The sequence below is a fragment of the Triturus cristatus genome, chromosome 1_1, assembly GCF_964204655.1.
Source record: "Triturus cristatus chromosome 1_1, aTriCri1.1, whole genome shotgun sequence".
NCBI lineage: Eukaryota > Metazoa > Chordata > Amphibia > Caudata > Salamandridae > Triturus > Triturus cristatus.
The window spans coordinates 502325715-502337820 of NC_140579.1; the positions used below are offsets into that span (position 1 = coordinate 502325715).

General features: G+C 47.5%; 1 protein-coding gene across 1 annotated transcript in view; it reads right to left on the reverse strand.

Moving 5' to 3' along the window:
* Nucleotides 1-354: 354 nt before the first annotated feature.
* The window catches only part of LOC146870478 (phosphoenolpyruvate carboxykinase [GTP], mitochondrial-like), a 184223-nt gene continuing 172471 nt past the window's right edge, over nt 355-12106 (reverse strand). Inside the window, exon 10 of the mRNA XM_085642165.1 lies at nt 355-1133. Within this exon, the coding sequence (XP_085498291.1) occupies nt 679-1133 (455 nt within the window). The 3' untranslated portion in view covers nt 355-678. The remainder of the gene's footprint in view (nt 1134-12106) is intronic.

Consider the following 12106-nt stretch of genomic DNA (forward strand, 5'->3'; position numbering starts at 1 on the left):
AAGTCTGGGATCGTATCTGGGAACCAGGACCTATTGCCATTCTTTGTTTTTGTCTGTAAATTAATTTCAGCTGGCTTATTAAACCTCCCTGTAAATAGGAAATGTTGTATTTACAAAGTAGCTGTTCTGACTGGACTTGGAGTTTATTACTTGTCAATGTGCTCCCAAAGAGTCAAACTCCTAAATATAGTAATGTGGTTATTCAACTGGAGTGCAACATAACCTTAGTCTCTTGGATACCATGCTAAATGAATGAGCCACACTGATTTTGCTTAGTGACCAGTTATTGCAATAGGACAGAAGAACAAACCTCCAACATTTTTCGCAAACAGACTTGAGTCTAGTAATCCAAACTCGCAGCATAGTTCTTTATTTTTCATCAACAAGTACAGAAAACACACTTCCCTCAATTTATTTCTGTACAAAGATAGTTAAAAGGCAAAAAACACCGGAAAGACCCAACCCAATCCATATTTCCCTCCCCTTCCTCCCCACAGAAAGCTGTCTATGGATCATGATGAAGTGTCTTCCCTGAAAAATAATCTGATTTTAGTCCTTAAAAAATCATGTAAACAATGGAATGTTTCACAGTTTCACCCCTTGTAGGGGTGTAACCATTACTCCCTCACTAACAGAGCAGCCAGGCAGTAAAGACTTGCACCTTCTTCCTTCAGACACTCACATCATCTTCACCCGTTCCTCCAGCGCGTCCAGCTCACTAACTACCTCACCAGGCAAGTATTGGTTCACCTGTTCAGTCAGGTAGTGCCTGACCTCGCCTACCTCCTGCTCCCAGAATCCCTTGGGTAGGGAGAAGAGCTCATTGGTATCAACTGGGGGCAGCCCTTGCAAGTCCAGTGCTCCTTCTGCAGGCACATAACCAATGGGTGTAACCCGGGCACTAGGTTCTCCATCCACGCGACGGAAGATCCAGTCCAGGACTCGCGAGTTGTCCCCAAAGCCGGGCCACAGGAAGTTGTTTTCGGAGTCCTTTCTGAACCAGTTGACATGGAAGATCTTGGGAAGGTGGACAGATGGACGGTTCTGCATGCTCAGCCAGTGTGATAAGTAGTGGCCAAAGTTGTATCCAAAGAATGGGCGCATGGCGAAGGGGTCATGCATGATGACTTTCCCTGGGAGACAAGAAAGAAGAGAAGACGGTAAACAGCTGTATATTTTGGGTAACGTTGCCAAGTCCTTATAGACACCATGTTGGGTCAGACTCACACAGTTCTTAGAGACAATTTTTTGGGTTGTGGCTCTCACAGACCCCCAACTAGGAAAAAGCTCTCAAAGACACTACATCCGATGTGTCTCTCCTAATGATAACATGGTGGCTTTGCTACCATATATCTCACAAACACCATTCTGAGTGGGCCACTCCGAGACTCCTTAGGGGCGCTGTTACAAAGTTCTTAGACTTCATTGTTTAATAAACTGTTTTACTAGCTATTCGTGTACCAATCAATAGGAGAAGAAAATGTCAGGGGGCATGGAACAGTGACATCCCCCCATTTGCGAGTACCAAGCACATTAGTCCTATATGTACGTAAAAGTGGATTGAAGTAGGTTATTAAGTAAAGAAGTCCAATGCAGTTGTAGCATTGAGTTGATTTATTAAGGGAAGTTATATTTAATAGCACCCCACCAGGAGCATGTTGGCATCAGCTCAGGCCTAGCTATTCTGAGCTCCTCCGTCTGATTGGTGGCATCTACTGCACACCAGGGTTCTACATCACCTCACAGACACCATAGACACAGTGAGCAGACATTAGATGCACAGCATATAACTGGATATAACAAAGTGCAACATAGCAAGAACAATTACTACATTTATAAACACAATGGAGTGCATTAGTTGGAGGCATCTCAATATTGTTCGTTTCCCACCCTTTGCTGTGCTTCTGTGGGCGGCTCTGAGCCTCATATATAGTTTTTTCTAGCCTTCTGCACCGGTCTATCCCTGCTTAAGCAGGCTTAGAGCTTCCGTCTCCCTCCTGTGCTGATCAGTCTCCCATTTAGTGTCTTTCAAGTCTAGGTCCCTAAAAGCAAGGCAACATCTGTTTAAATCCATTTAATCTAGACCGTTTAGTAGCACAAGAGGGGCTGGGGCTGGAGGACTGCTCGGTGCCCAAATATGCTGACAGTAACTCCAGCACTGCATCTCAGAAGCCCCTAATGAAAGTCACCTTACTCTGACATTTCATACATGTTGGGCGGGGGGAGATGGGGTGGGAGGGGCGAGGGGGTTTGTTGCGAGAGAGTATCTACTAATATTCCAGAGTCTTATTCTTGTGAGCTATACATGGCGTAAATATTTAAATTGGATAAGCTTGTAGGCTGATGATATGGCTATTGGGCTAGGGGCCATCAGTGCAGTGTGCCGCTCCACTACATCCAAGGGACCAACGTAAGCCTCCTATGCCTCTATTAGTACTGAGAAGGTGCCTGGCATATGCATTACCACTGCTTTAACCATTCACATTATCTTTTTATCTGTGAGTTTAGACATGGTGAGTTTCACCACTAATGGGTGGATTGGGGGAGCTCCTCAAGAATGGTTTGGTAGAGTGTTAGTGCATGGCGGAGCTGTAAGCAGCAGAAGAACTGGGGCTATAAAAGTCCAAATTCCTTCCTCACGGTTGTGAATACATTTATAGACTTACAATTGACCACAATCCCTATTATAAAGATGTCAAGTACACCCCGGCCCTGGAAACGCTCAACAGCTGCAACACTATGTTGGGAGTATCCCTGCACAGGGATGTGTTTCTCTTGTTAGCTTATTTGTCCAGCCCAGGGCATGCAAGGTGTCTCTCCTTCTTACCAGTACTATATTAGTGGCTGGTAGATCATCACTGCTGATACCTACCCCACCCAGCCCCCACAGATGTCATGTACAGGTGTTATTCCATTCATTACCCAAAGCTCGCTCAGAGTATTCCACGGTAACAAACATACAGTCAGTAATGACTGCTAAGTAAAACGCTCGGTAGTATGCCATAAAATCTGCCGTGCCTGGATCCTCGTCAAAGACCGATTTACAATACCAGGTCAGTTCCAATCTGGCAGCTGCTTGACTATTCCATAGGAAGGATTGAGCCATGGTTAAGCCATCAATGTCATCCCCCTCTCAAAAGAGAAGTGTTCGGGCCGGTTCGCCCAAGAATCAGGACATGGTAGAAAGGGCCCAGTAGTTTATACCCTACTGGCCCCATTGGGGGCAGAACTCCCCACCCCGAAGTCTGGTGGTAACTGGAGGGGGAAGTTACCCGCAGTAAGCCCTGGCATCCTTATGAGCCTCCAATCCAGGAGACTACCCAGAAGTCTTTGTGTCCCCCTTTCCGAGGGACGACTGGAGTATTTGCCCCTAATCTTTCCCGGGAGGTGGCAGAAAGCACACTGATGCGAGGGATATTTCTTAAAGAAATAATGGGATGGGGGCTGTCTTGACATCATATACCCCTAACATTATTTTAGCCCCCATGAGGACCAGAGCATTATCATGGCAAGCAAAAGGAAATCTGCACTCTTTTAGACGTAGTTTTGGCATATGGTTTTCACAATTAAGCTAAATCCCAATTTCCTGTCACTTGCCATGCTGAATGGCAGCACTATTCTGACTCTGGGTCAGCCAACAACCAGGAAACCGTTCTGAATTTAGACATTTCTGAAAACTAATCACCCAATGGAGTCCAGGTTGGTGCGACTTGCATGGCTCCCCCTAAGTTTTCTTACTCAGAATGCCATGGAAACCCCAAACTTTGGGTAAAATCACCTATTTCCCTGGCATTTCTTTGAGAGAAACTTCCGGAATATGTAGTGTTCCACAAGTTCCTATCACCATGCGTTCCCACAATTCTCCTGATAAAAATGGTACCCTCACTTGTCTAAGCAATCCTAACAGGAGCGGATCAAACCAGAGACCATGCACTTTGCATGGTCTCTAGTTTGATCCATTCCTGTCACAGGTGCTAAATATATCTGGTTGTCGGTTAAGCTCGGTGCTAGTCTAAGCCACAATGCAGCTATGGTATGCAAGGAAGACCTGGCCTGGATTCAGTCATATGAGGGCAAAAATGTGCTCCCATTTCAGATTATTAAAGTCTTGTCAAATTCTATCTGAAGGACTACTAGTACCAGGCCATGGTTATAGTGCTGTTAGTCGTGATATGCATTGACTTTTGTGACATCACATATACTATAGCTTAAACATAAATGAAATTGTCGCAGCAGTTGACTGGACACTCAGGTTTACGCACTGTGGTTATGCCCACCTCACTGGAGTCTTGCGGTAACTCACCCAATTCCCTTGCAGCGGTGTGCGTGGTCAATAGATATGGTCTAGTATGCTGGAGTGTAACTTTACTAATTCTACGGAGAATCCATTAGTTCCCAGGGCTTTCTATGAGGACATTTGCCCAATAGCGCCAGTCACCTTTTTCCTCGGTAATGTGGTAGTCAATAGGGTCGCTCGCCATGTCAGTGAGGCTCTTCAGTTAAAGATCTGCTACGGAGGCCTCTGGGTAACAGTATTTGAGAGCGCCCTCCCTGCTAGAACTCAGTGCTCCGGTTGCTGCTGGGTCTGTTACTCTCTGCCCTTCCGTATTTCAGGTGTATACGAAATGGTGTATATTTTCCTTTTTAGTCCCCAGTCAGTAGAATAAGTTTACAGTTTTATCATCTTGGTCGTAAAACTGGCTTTGGGCAATAACCACAGATTTTGGCCTCTTCTGTGAGAAGCTGTCGATACTGCAATTTGCCATTCTTAATTTCAAGCAGGAGCATCTCAGTGGCGTTGCTTTCTGTATAGTCCCTCCACGTTGAGGAGTACCAACCCTGCAGCAGATTTCCTCCTGCTTGCCATGTTTGATTTTCAAGATGTAGTCTACAGCCCTGCCTCTCACTACGGATTAAAATGATTTTCATAATATTGCTGGGGAATCAATAGAATCTTTGTTAAGTCAATGGAATTTCTCGGTTTCTTTTTGTAGGGCCATCCTAAGACTAGTGTTTTTTTAACCCCAAGCATTAAGTCTTTACATGTTGGTTTGCTGAGCCTTGCCTCCCTCTAGTCTTTAGCCAACTGGGGTGTACTTTGAGAGCCCTGTGGCTAAAATGTCTACCTCGGTTACCATCCACACATTCACTTATAGAACTTAGAAATGCATCTATGCACTCTTGAAAAAAAGGTGTATTATTGGTTGTGGGCATGGCAGTGCTGTCATGCATAATGTAAGCTAGATGCCGTCACAAAGCAGCTGCAACAAAGTCCTCCATTGGGGTCTAGTGTGCCATGTCTGTTATTAATGGGTTATATCACTCAATTGAAGTTTACCCCACTGTGATCTCTGGAGGAGGCTTTTGGATCAATGATCAGGCTCTACTCTAAACACGAAAACCAACCATCTGAGATAGTACGCCACTGGCTCTAGGAAGGCTTCGGGATGATTGCCCTTCACACCCTCTGCGTAGCCCACACATTTTAGACTGATGTGGCAGGCTCGTCCCGCTGCATCCTCTACTTAATCTATTTAGAAGATACAGACTTGTTGGCTTGCACCTCCTTAACGACTTCAAGTTTGGATATTCAGCCTGAGCTTCATTGACTTGATTCACAGTACTTTTAGATCCTGCTGGAGGAGCACCACACCCATGCCCACTTCCCTAATATTGATCTGTGGAGATGTGCAAGAGAACTGGATCATCACTGAATGAATTCTGTAGGGACTGATGAGTCAAGGTGGCTTGCACCTGCATTGTTGTGACAGCCAAACCCTGGGTCCATTGGTGCTATGCCATCTAACTTCGCAAATGTGTCCATTTTACCTTGCTTCAGGATGAGGCTGGGTTTATCTTTAATCAAACACTCAGAAAGGGGGTGAGAGAGGAATTTAATCGATCCACCATACATCCTGCCAGATTCAATAACTAAACAACGCAGTGTAAATTCCCTTGGGGTGTAGTGCAGAAAGGAATATGCTACTTACCAGTATGCATCTGTTCTTGGCATGTAGAGCTGCAGATCTATACACTGTGCATAGATCGCCATCTGGTGTTGGGCCCGGATGTTTGCAGTTTGTTTTTCTTCTTGGACAGTCTTTGGAAGTCACGAGTTCGGTGACTCCTCCTTCGGTCCGTACTGCGCATGGGCTTCGGCTCCATCCTCAGATTGTTTTTCGCCAGCAGGGAAAAGATGGGAGCATAGTGATAATAGTAAAGAAACCCATGTGTGTTGTATCTAAATAAGATAGACTGGAACGGATACAGGTAGCCGGGGAGGCGGGTGGGCGTGTATAGATATGCAGCTCTACATGCCAAGAACAGATGCATACTGGTAAGTAGCATATTCCGTTCGAGGCATATGAGCTGCAGATTATACACTGTGCATAGATTATATAGCAGTACCCAACCCTAGCGGCGACCACCGGTATCCGTTGCAGTGGTTTGAAACAGTGTCTTTAGTACAGCCTGGCCCACACTAGCTTGTTGTTTGGAGTGCACGTCTACACAGTAATGTTTTGTGAAGGTGTGCGGTGTTGACCATGTGGCTGCTTTGCAGATGTCGTCTAAGGGTATGTTCCCTTGAAAAGCCATAGAAGCCCCTATCTTTCTTGTAGAGTGGGCTTTAGGTGGAACAGATAATGTTCTTTTTGCTTTGTGATAGCAAATTTGTATGCACTTTACAATCCACCTAGCTATCCCGGATTTTGAGATGGGGTTGCCTTTATGCGGTGGAGAGAACGAGACAAACAACTGTTTAGTTTTTCTGAAAGATTGCGTTCTTTGTATGTAATAAAGTAAAGCCCTTTTCACATCAAGTGTATGTAGAGCCCTTTCCGCAACAGATTGAGGTTGCGAGAAAAAAAACGGTAATTCCACCGATTGATTGAGATGGAAGGGGGAAATGACCTTAGGCAGAAAATTTTGGATTTGTGCGGAGTATCACTTTGCTGTGATGTATCTGTAGAAAGGGTTCTTGTATAGTGAACGCTTGTATTTCACTAACCCTTCTAAGGGAAGTGATAGCTACTAGGAAAGCTGTCTTCCAAGTAAGGAATTGTAGCTCACATTTATGCATTGGTTCGAAAGGCGGACCCATTAGCCTTGTAAGAACTACATTTAGATTCCACACAGGTGAGGGTGGTGCCATGGGCGGAATTACTCTTTTAAGGCCTTCCATGAAGGCTTTAATAGCAGGCACTCTAAAAAGTGATAAATGCTGTCTGTTTTGCAGGTAAGCAGCAATTGCTGCTAGGTGTAGACGGATGGATGAATATGCCAGGTTACACCTTTGAAGATGGAGCAGGTAGCATATGATGTGCTGTATGGATACATCTAAAGGGTTGATTGTATTGTTACGGCAGTAAACAACAAATCTCTTCCACTTTGCGGCATAGCATGCTCGAGTGGTAGGACGTCTGGCTTCCCTGATAATGTTCATGCAATCAGGGGGAAGGTTAAGGTATCCAAACTCTAAGATTTCAGGAGCCAGATCGCAAGGTTGAGCTGAGCTGGGTCCGGGTGCCTGATTTCTCCATGGTTCTGGATTAGGAGGCATGGGGACAGGTGCAGTTTTTGGTGTGGTACCACTGAGAGCTGTAGTAGTGTGGTGTACCACGACTGCCTGGCCCATGTTGGAGCTACCAGAATGAGTGTGAGGGAGTGGTGTTGTAGCTTCCTTACCACTAATGGAATTAGCGGGAGAGGTGGAAAGGCGTATGCAAATTTGCCTGACCAGTTCATCCATATCGCATTGCCTTTGGACAATGGGTGTGGGTATTTGGCGGCAAAGCTTGGGCATTTTTTGTTTTCGTGGGTGGCGAAGAGGTCTATCTGAGGATGCCCCCACTTGTGAAAGAATGGGTGAAGAACTTGTGGATGCAGTTCCCATTCGTGCATTTGCTGCGTTTGTCTGCTGAGCAGATCTGCCATGGTGTTTTGTATACCTGGGACGTGTTGTGCCAGGAGAAAGATCTTTTGTGGGATTGCCCATCTCCATATGCTCTGTGCTAACCGAGAGAGCTGGGGAGAGTGTGTCCCCCCCTGTTTTTGAATATAATACATTGCAGTCATATTGTCTGTGCGAATGAGGACTGCTTTGGCTGAGATTTGTTTCTGAAACGATTTCAGGGCTAGAAAGATCGCCAATAACTCCAGATGGTTGATGTGGAGTAACCTTTGTTGTGGCGTCCATACACCTTGCACTGTGAGGTGTAATAGGTGCGCTCCCCAGCCGGAGAGCGATGCGTCCGTCGTTAGAATCACCTGAGGAACCGGGTCCAGGAACGGTCGCCCTTTGGAAAGGTTTGTGGTGTTCCACCACTGCAGAGAGCGATGGGTGCGACCGTCCACCAACACCAGATCCGTCAGCTGTCCCTGGGCCTGGTTCCACTGGCGTGCTAGGCACTCTTGGAGTGGACGCATGTGGAGTCTTGCATGAGGCACTATGAAGATGCAAGATGCCATCATTCCTATTAGCTTCATAAACACTCTTGCTGGGAGTGAGTGCTGAAGAATGAATCTTTGGCGCAAGGCTTGTATGCTTGCGATTCTGGCTGAATTGGGATAGGCTATCGCTTTTGAGGTGTCTATAGTGGCACCGAGGTATTGCTTTGTGTGAGACGGTATCAGCTGGGACTTTTGGTGGTTCACCGTGAAGCCTAGCTGGTGGAGTAGTTGGATGGTATTGTTTGTATGTTGCACACACTGGTTGTAGGACGCGGCTTTTATTAGCCAGTCGTCCAAGTAAGGGAAGACGTGAATGTGTTGTCTTCTGAGGTGTGCCGCCACTACTGCTAGGCATTTGGTAAACACTCTTGGTGCGGTTGTGACCCCGAAGGGGAGAACCTTGAACTGATAATGTAGGCCGTCCACCACAAATCTGAGGTACTTTCTGTGAGAAGGGTGTATTGGAATATGAAAGTATGCGTCTTTCAAGTCCAGTGTAGTGAGAAAGTCGTCCTGGCAGAGGAGTGGGAGAACTTGTTGGAGAGTTACCATGTGAAAATGGTCTGAATGGATGTATGCATTTAGAGGCCGGAGGTCTAGAATGGGCCGTAGGGTCTCGTCTCTCTTTGGTATCAGAAAGTACAGAGAGTAGACCCCTAAATTTTGCTGATTGATGGGGACCTGCTCTATAGCCTGTTTTTGCAGGAGGGAGATTACCTCTTGTTTCAGCAGTGTGGTATGTTCTTGTGACATTGCACGGTGCCTGGGTGGAATATTTGGGGGGGTAGATGTTAGTTCGAGACAGTACCCTGACCGAATAATTTGGGTCACCCATTTGTCTGATGTTATGGTCACCCAGGTTTGAAAAAAGTCTTGTAGTCTGCCCCCGACCGGAGTGGAATGGTCTGGGGGGAGCGGGGGAAAGTCATTGTGTGGGCGGTGTGGCAGAACGGGCGGTGTTGGTTTTGCCCCTGCCTTTATTATTGTTCCCTCTATATCCACCTCTTTGATAGCCCTTCGTGAAGGTAGTCTGAGGAGGGGACTTGTAGGACGTGGAGGCGTTATCGGTAGAGTAACCCCTGCCAGTGCCTCGAAAGGAGGAACGGCGAAAGGAGCGTCTAGGAGTGTGGGATTGTAATGCTCCCATAGACTTCGCCGTATCTGTATCCTTCTTCATTTTTTCCAGGGCTTCGTCTACTTTTGGGCCAAATAAGTGTTGTTGGTCGAAAGGGTGGTTCAATATAGATGCTTGGACCTCCGGCTTAAAGCCTGAGATTCTGAGCCAGGCGTGGCGGCGAAGCAGAACACTGGTGTTTATAGCCCTGGAAGCTGTGTCTGCTGCGTCGAGGGCACATTTAATAGAGGTGTTGGTAATAATCTTTCCCTCTTGTATGAGTTCATGAGCCTTATTTTTATATTTCTCTGGGAGATGTTGCATGAGAGCCTCCAGCTCATCATAGTGCGCTCTGTCGTATCGCGCCAGCAGCGGTTGCGTGTTGGCGATGCGCCACATATTGGCAGCTTGCGAGGCAGTGCGTTTGCCTGACGCATCTAAGAGCTTGGACTCCTTATCGGGTGGTGGAGCCTCACCTGATGACTGAGAATTGGATCGCTTCCTAGCTGTGGATACCACTAATGAGTCTAGGGGTGCTGGTCCTTTAATATAGGCAGGATCTGTGGGGGCTGCCTTATATTTCTTCTCTATTCTGGGGTTTAAGACCCTAGCCCTGACGAGGTCTTTGAAAACCTCTGCCGCATGTTTGGTCACCCCTTTAAGCATGGGTAATATGGCAGTGGATTTATCTGCTATGTCAAAAGTGTCAAGTAGGAAGTCTTCCTCAACTGGATCACTGTGTAACTCCACCCCATGATAATGTGCCGCCCGTTGTAACAAGTGGTGGAACCCCAGGGAGTCCTCTGGTGGAGATGGCCTGGATGGATAGAGATCATCCTGAGGCACATCTGGGAAGTCTGGATTATGATAATCCTCCCATGGGTCTGGTGTGACCAAAGGAGTGGGGTCCTGTGGGGCATCTGTGGGATCATAGTAGGGATCCCCTTGGTCATCAGGGTCTCGAGACGGGGTTTGAGAGCGATGAGGCAAGGGTGGAGAAGGTGGAGGCGAAGGTGGTGGAGGAGGTGGAGGCGGGGGGGAGGGTACTCTGAAAGGAGATGTGGCAGAGTCCTTCCGTTTGGGCAGTGGAGGAGGAGCTGGCTTGTCTAAATGTCTTTTCTTTGAAGACAAAGTCAAATGTCCAGTCTTTGGATCCTTTGTTAAAGTCTTTTGTAGAGGATCTGGAGTGAAGAGCTCCTCCGGCACCGAGTCATCTGTCGGTGCTGATGTTTTCGGGGCCGACGGCTTCTTCGGTTTATCTGTGCCATGCTTTTTCGGGGCCTCCGATTTTTTGTTCGGTGCCGAGGCAGGCTTCGGCACGGAAGCGTCGGTGCCGAGGGATTTTTGTTTGGTCGGCACAGAGAGGCCAGGTTTCGACACCGATGGCTTCGGAACGGAGCTTGGTGTGGTTTTCTTCAGTGCCGAAGGGAGTTTTTCGGCGCCGCTAGCAGGCTGGCACGAGCCCGAGCCGCCGGGAGACTTGTGATGCCTCTTCACCGGGTCCGAAGGTGGGGTGATGGAAGCGGTATGTTTGGTTTTGCCTAGGCCCGGAGGCGAAGGTGTAACCGGAGTCTCCTTCGGTATGGGCGCGGGAGTGGGAGGGGGTAGAGTACTCACGACCCTCTGCGCCGGTGTGATGTCCTCCACGTCGGAGTCGTCGGCCTCGGAAGCACTGACGAGGTCGTCTTCCTGTTCGGTGTGCTGCTGTCCCGAAGCTCCGATGTCTTCTCTGAAGATGTCGGGTGGAGCCGAGGTCGATGAGTGCGCCATGGTGCGTCGAGCTCGTCGATCCCGAATAGACTTTTTCGATCGAAAAGACTTGTAGGCGGGGCAGTCTCGGGCCTCGTGTTCGGGAGAGATGCAGAGGTTGCACACCTGATGTAAATCGGTGTGGGGAAATTTAGACCCACATTTTGGGCACTTCTTAAAGGGAGTCCTTTCCATCGGCCGAGACCGGAGTCGAGATAGGCCCGAAGGCCGCTGCCGATGCCTGGAATCGAGGAAGTGCCGAAGAGAGAGATAAAGAAGATGATTTTCTGAAGAATCTCGATGGACGAGGATTTTTCGTCGAAGGTCGAACTGGAAAAGGTTCGAAGCCGGAGCACGAAGTATTACATCCGAGCCCGATGGCGGAAAAAAACAATCTGAGGATGGAGCCGAATCCCATGCGCAGTACGGACCGAAGGAGGAGTCATCGAACTCGTGACTTCCAAAGATTGTCCAAGAAGAAAAACAAACTGCAAACATCCGGGCCCAACACCAGATGGCGATCTATGCACAGTGTATAATCTGCAGCTCAAATGCCTCGAACATTGTGTTCTACCTAAATTCATGGAGGTCTTACTTTTAGATAACAAGGACCCTCACCCACTAAAAATGAGTGCTTCATTCTCTGGTCCTGCTCCTCGTTGAGCAAGTCCCAACAGGCTTGAAAGATGGACCGCTTAGTGCATGGGTTGCCTAGGCGATATGTAGAAAGGACTTGTAAGAGGTGACTGAGGATCACCTCGAGATAAACAGTAGTTTATTTATAACTTTTTT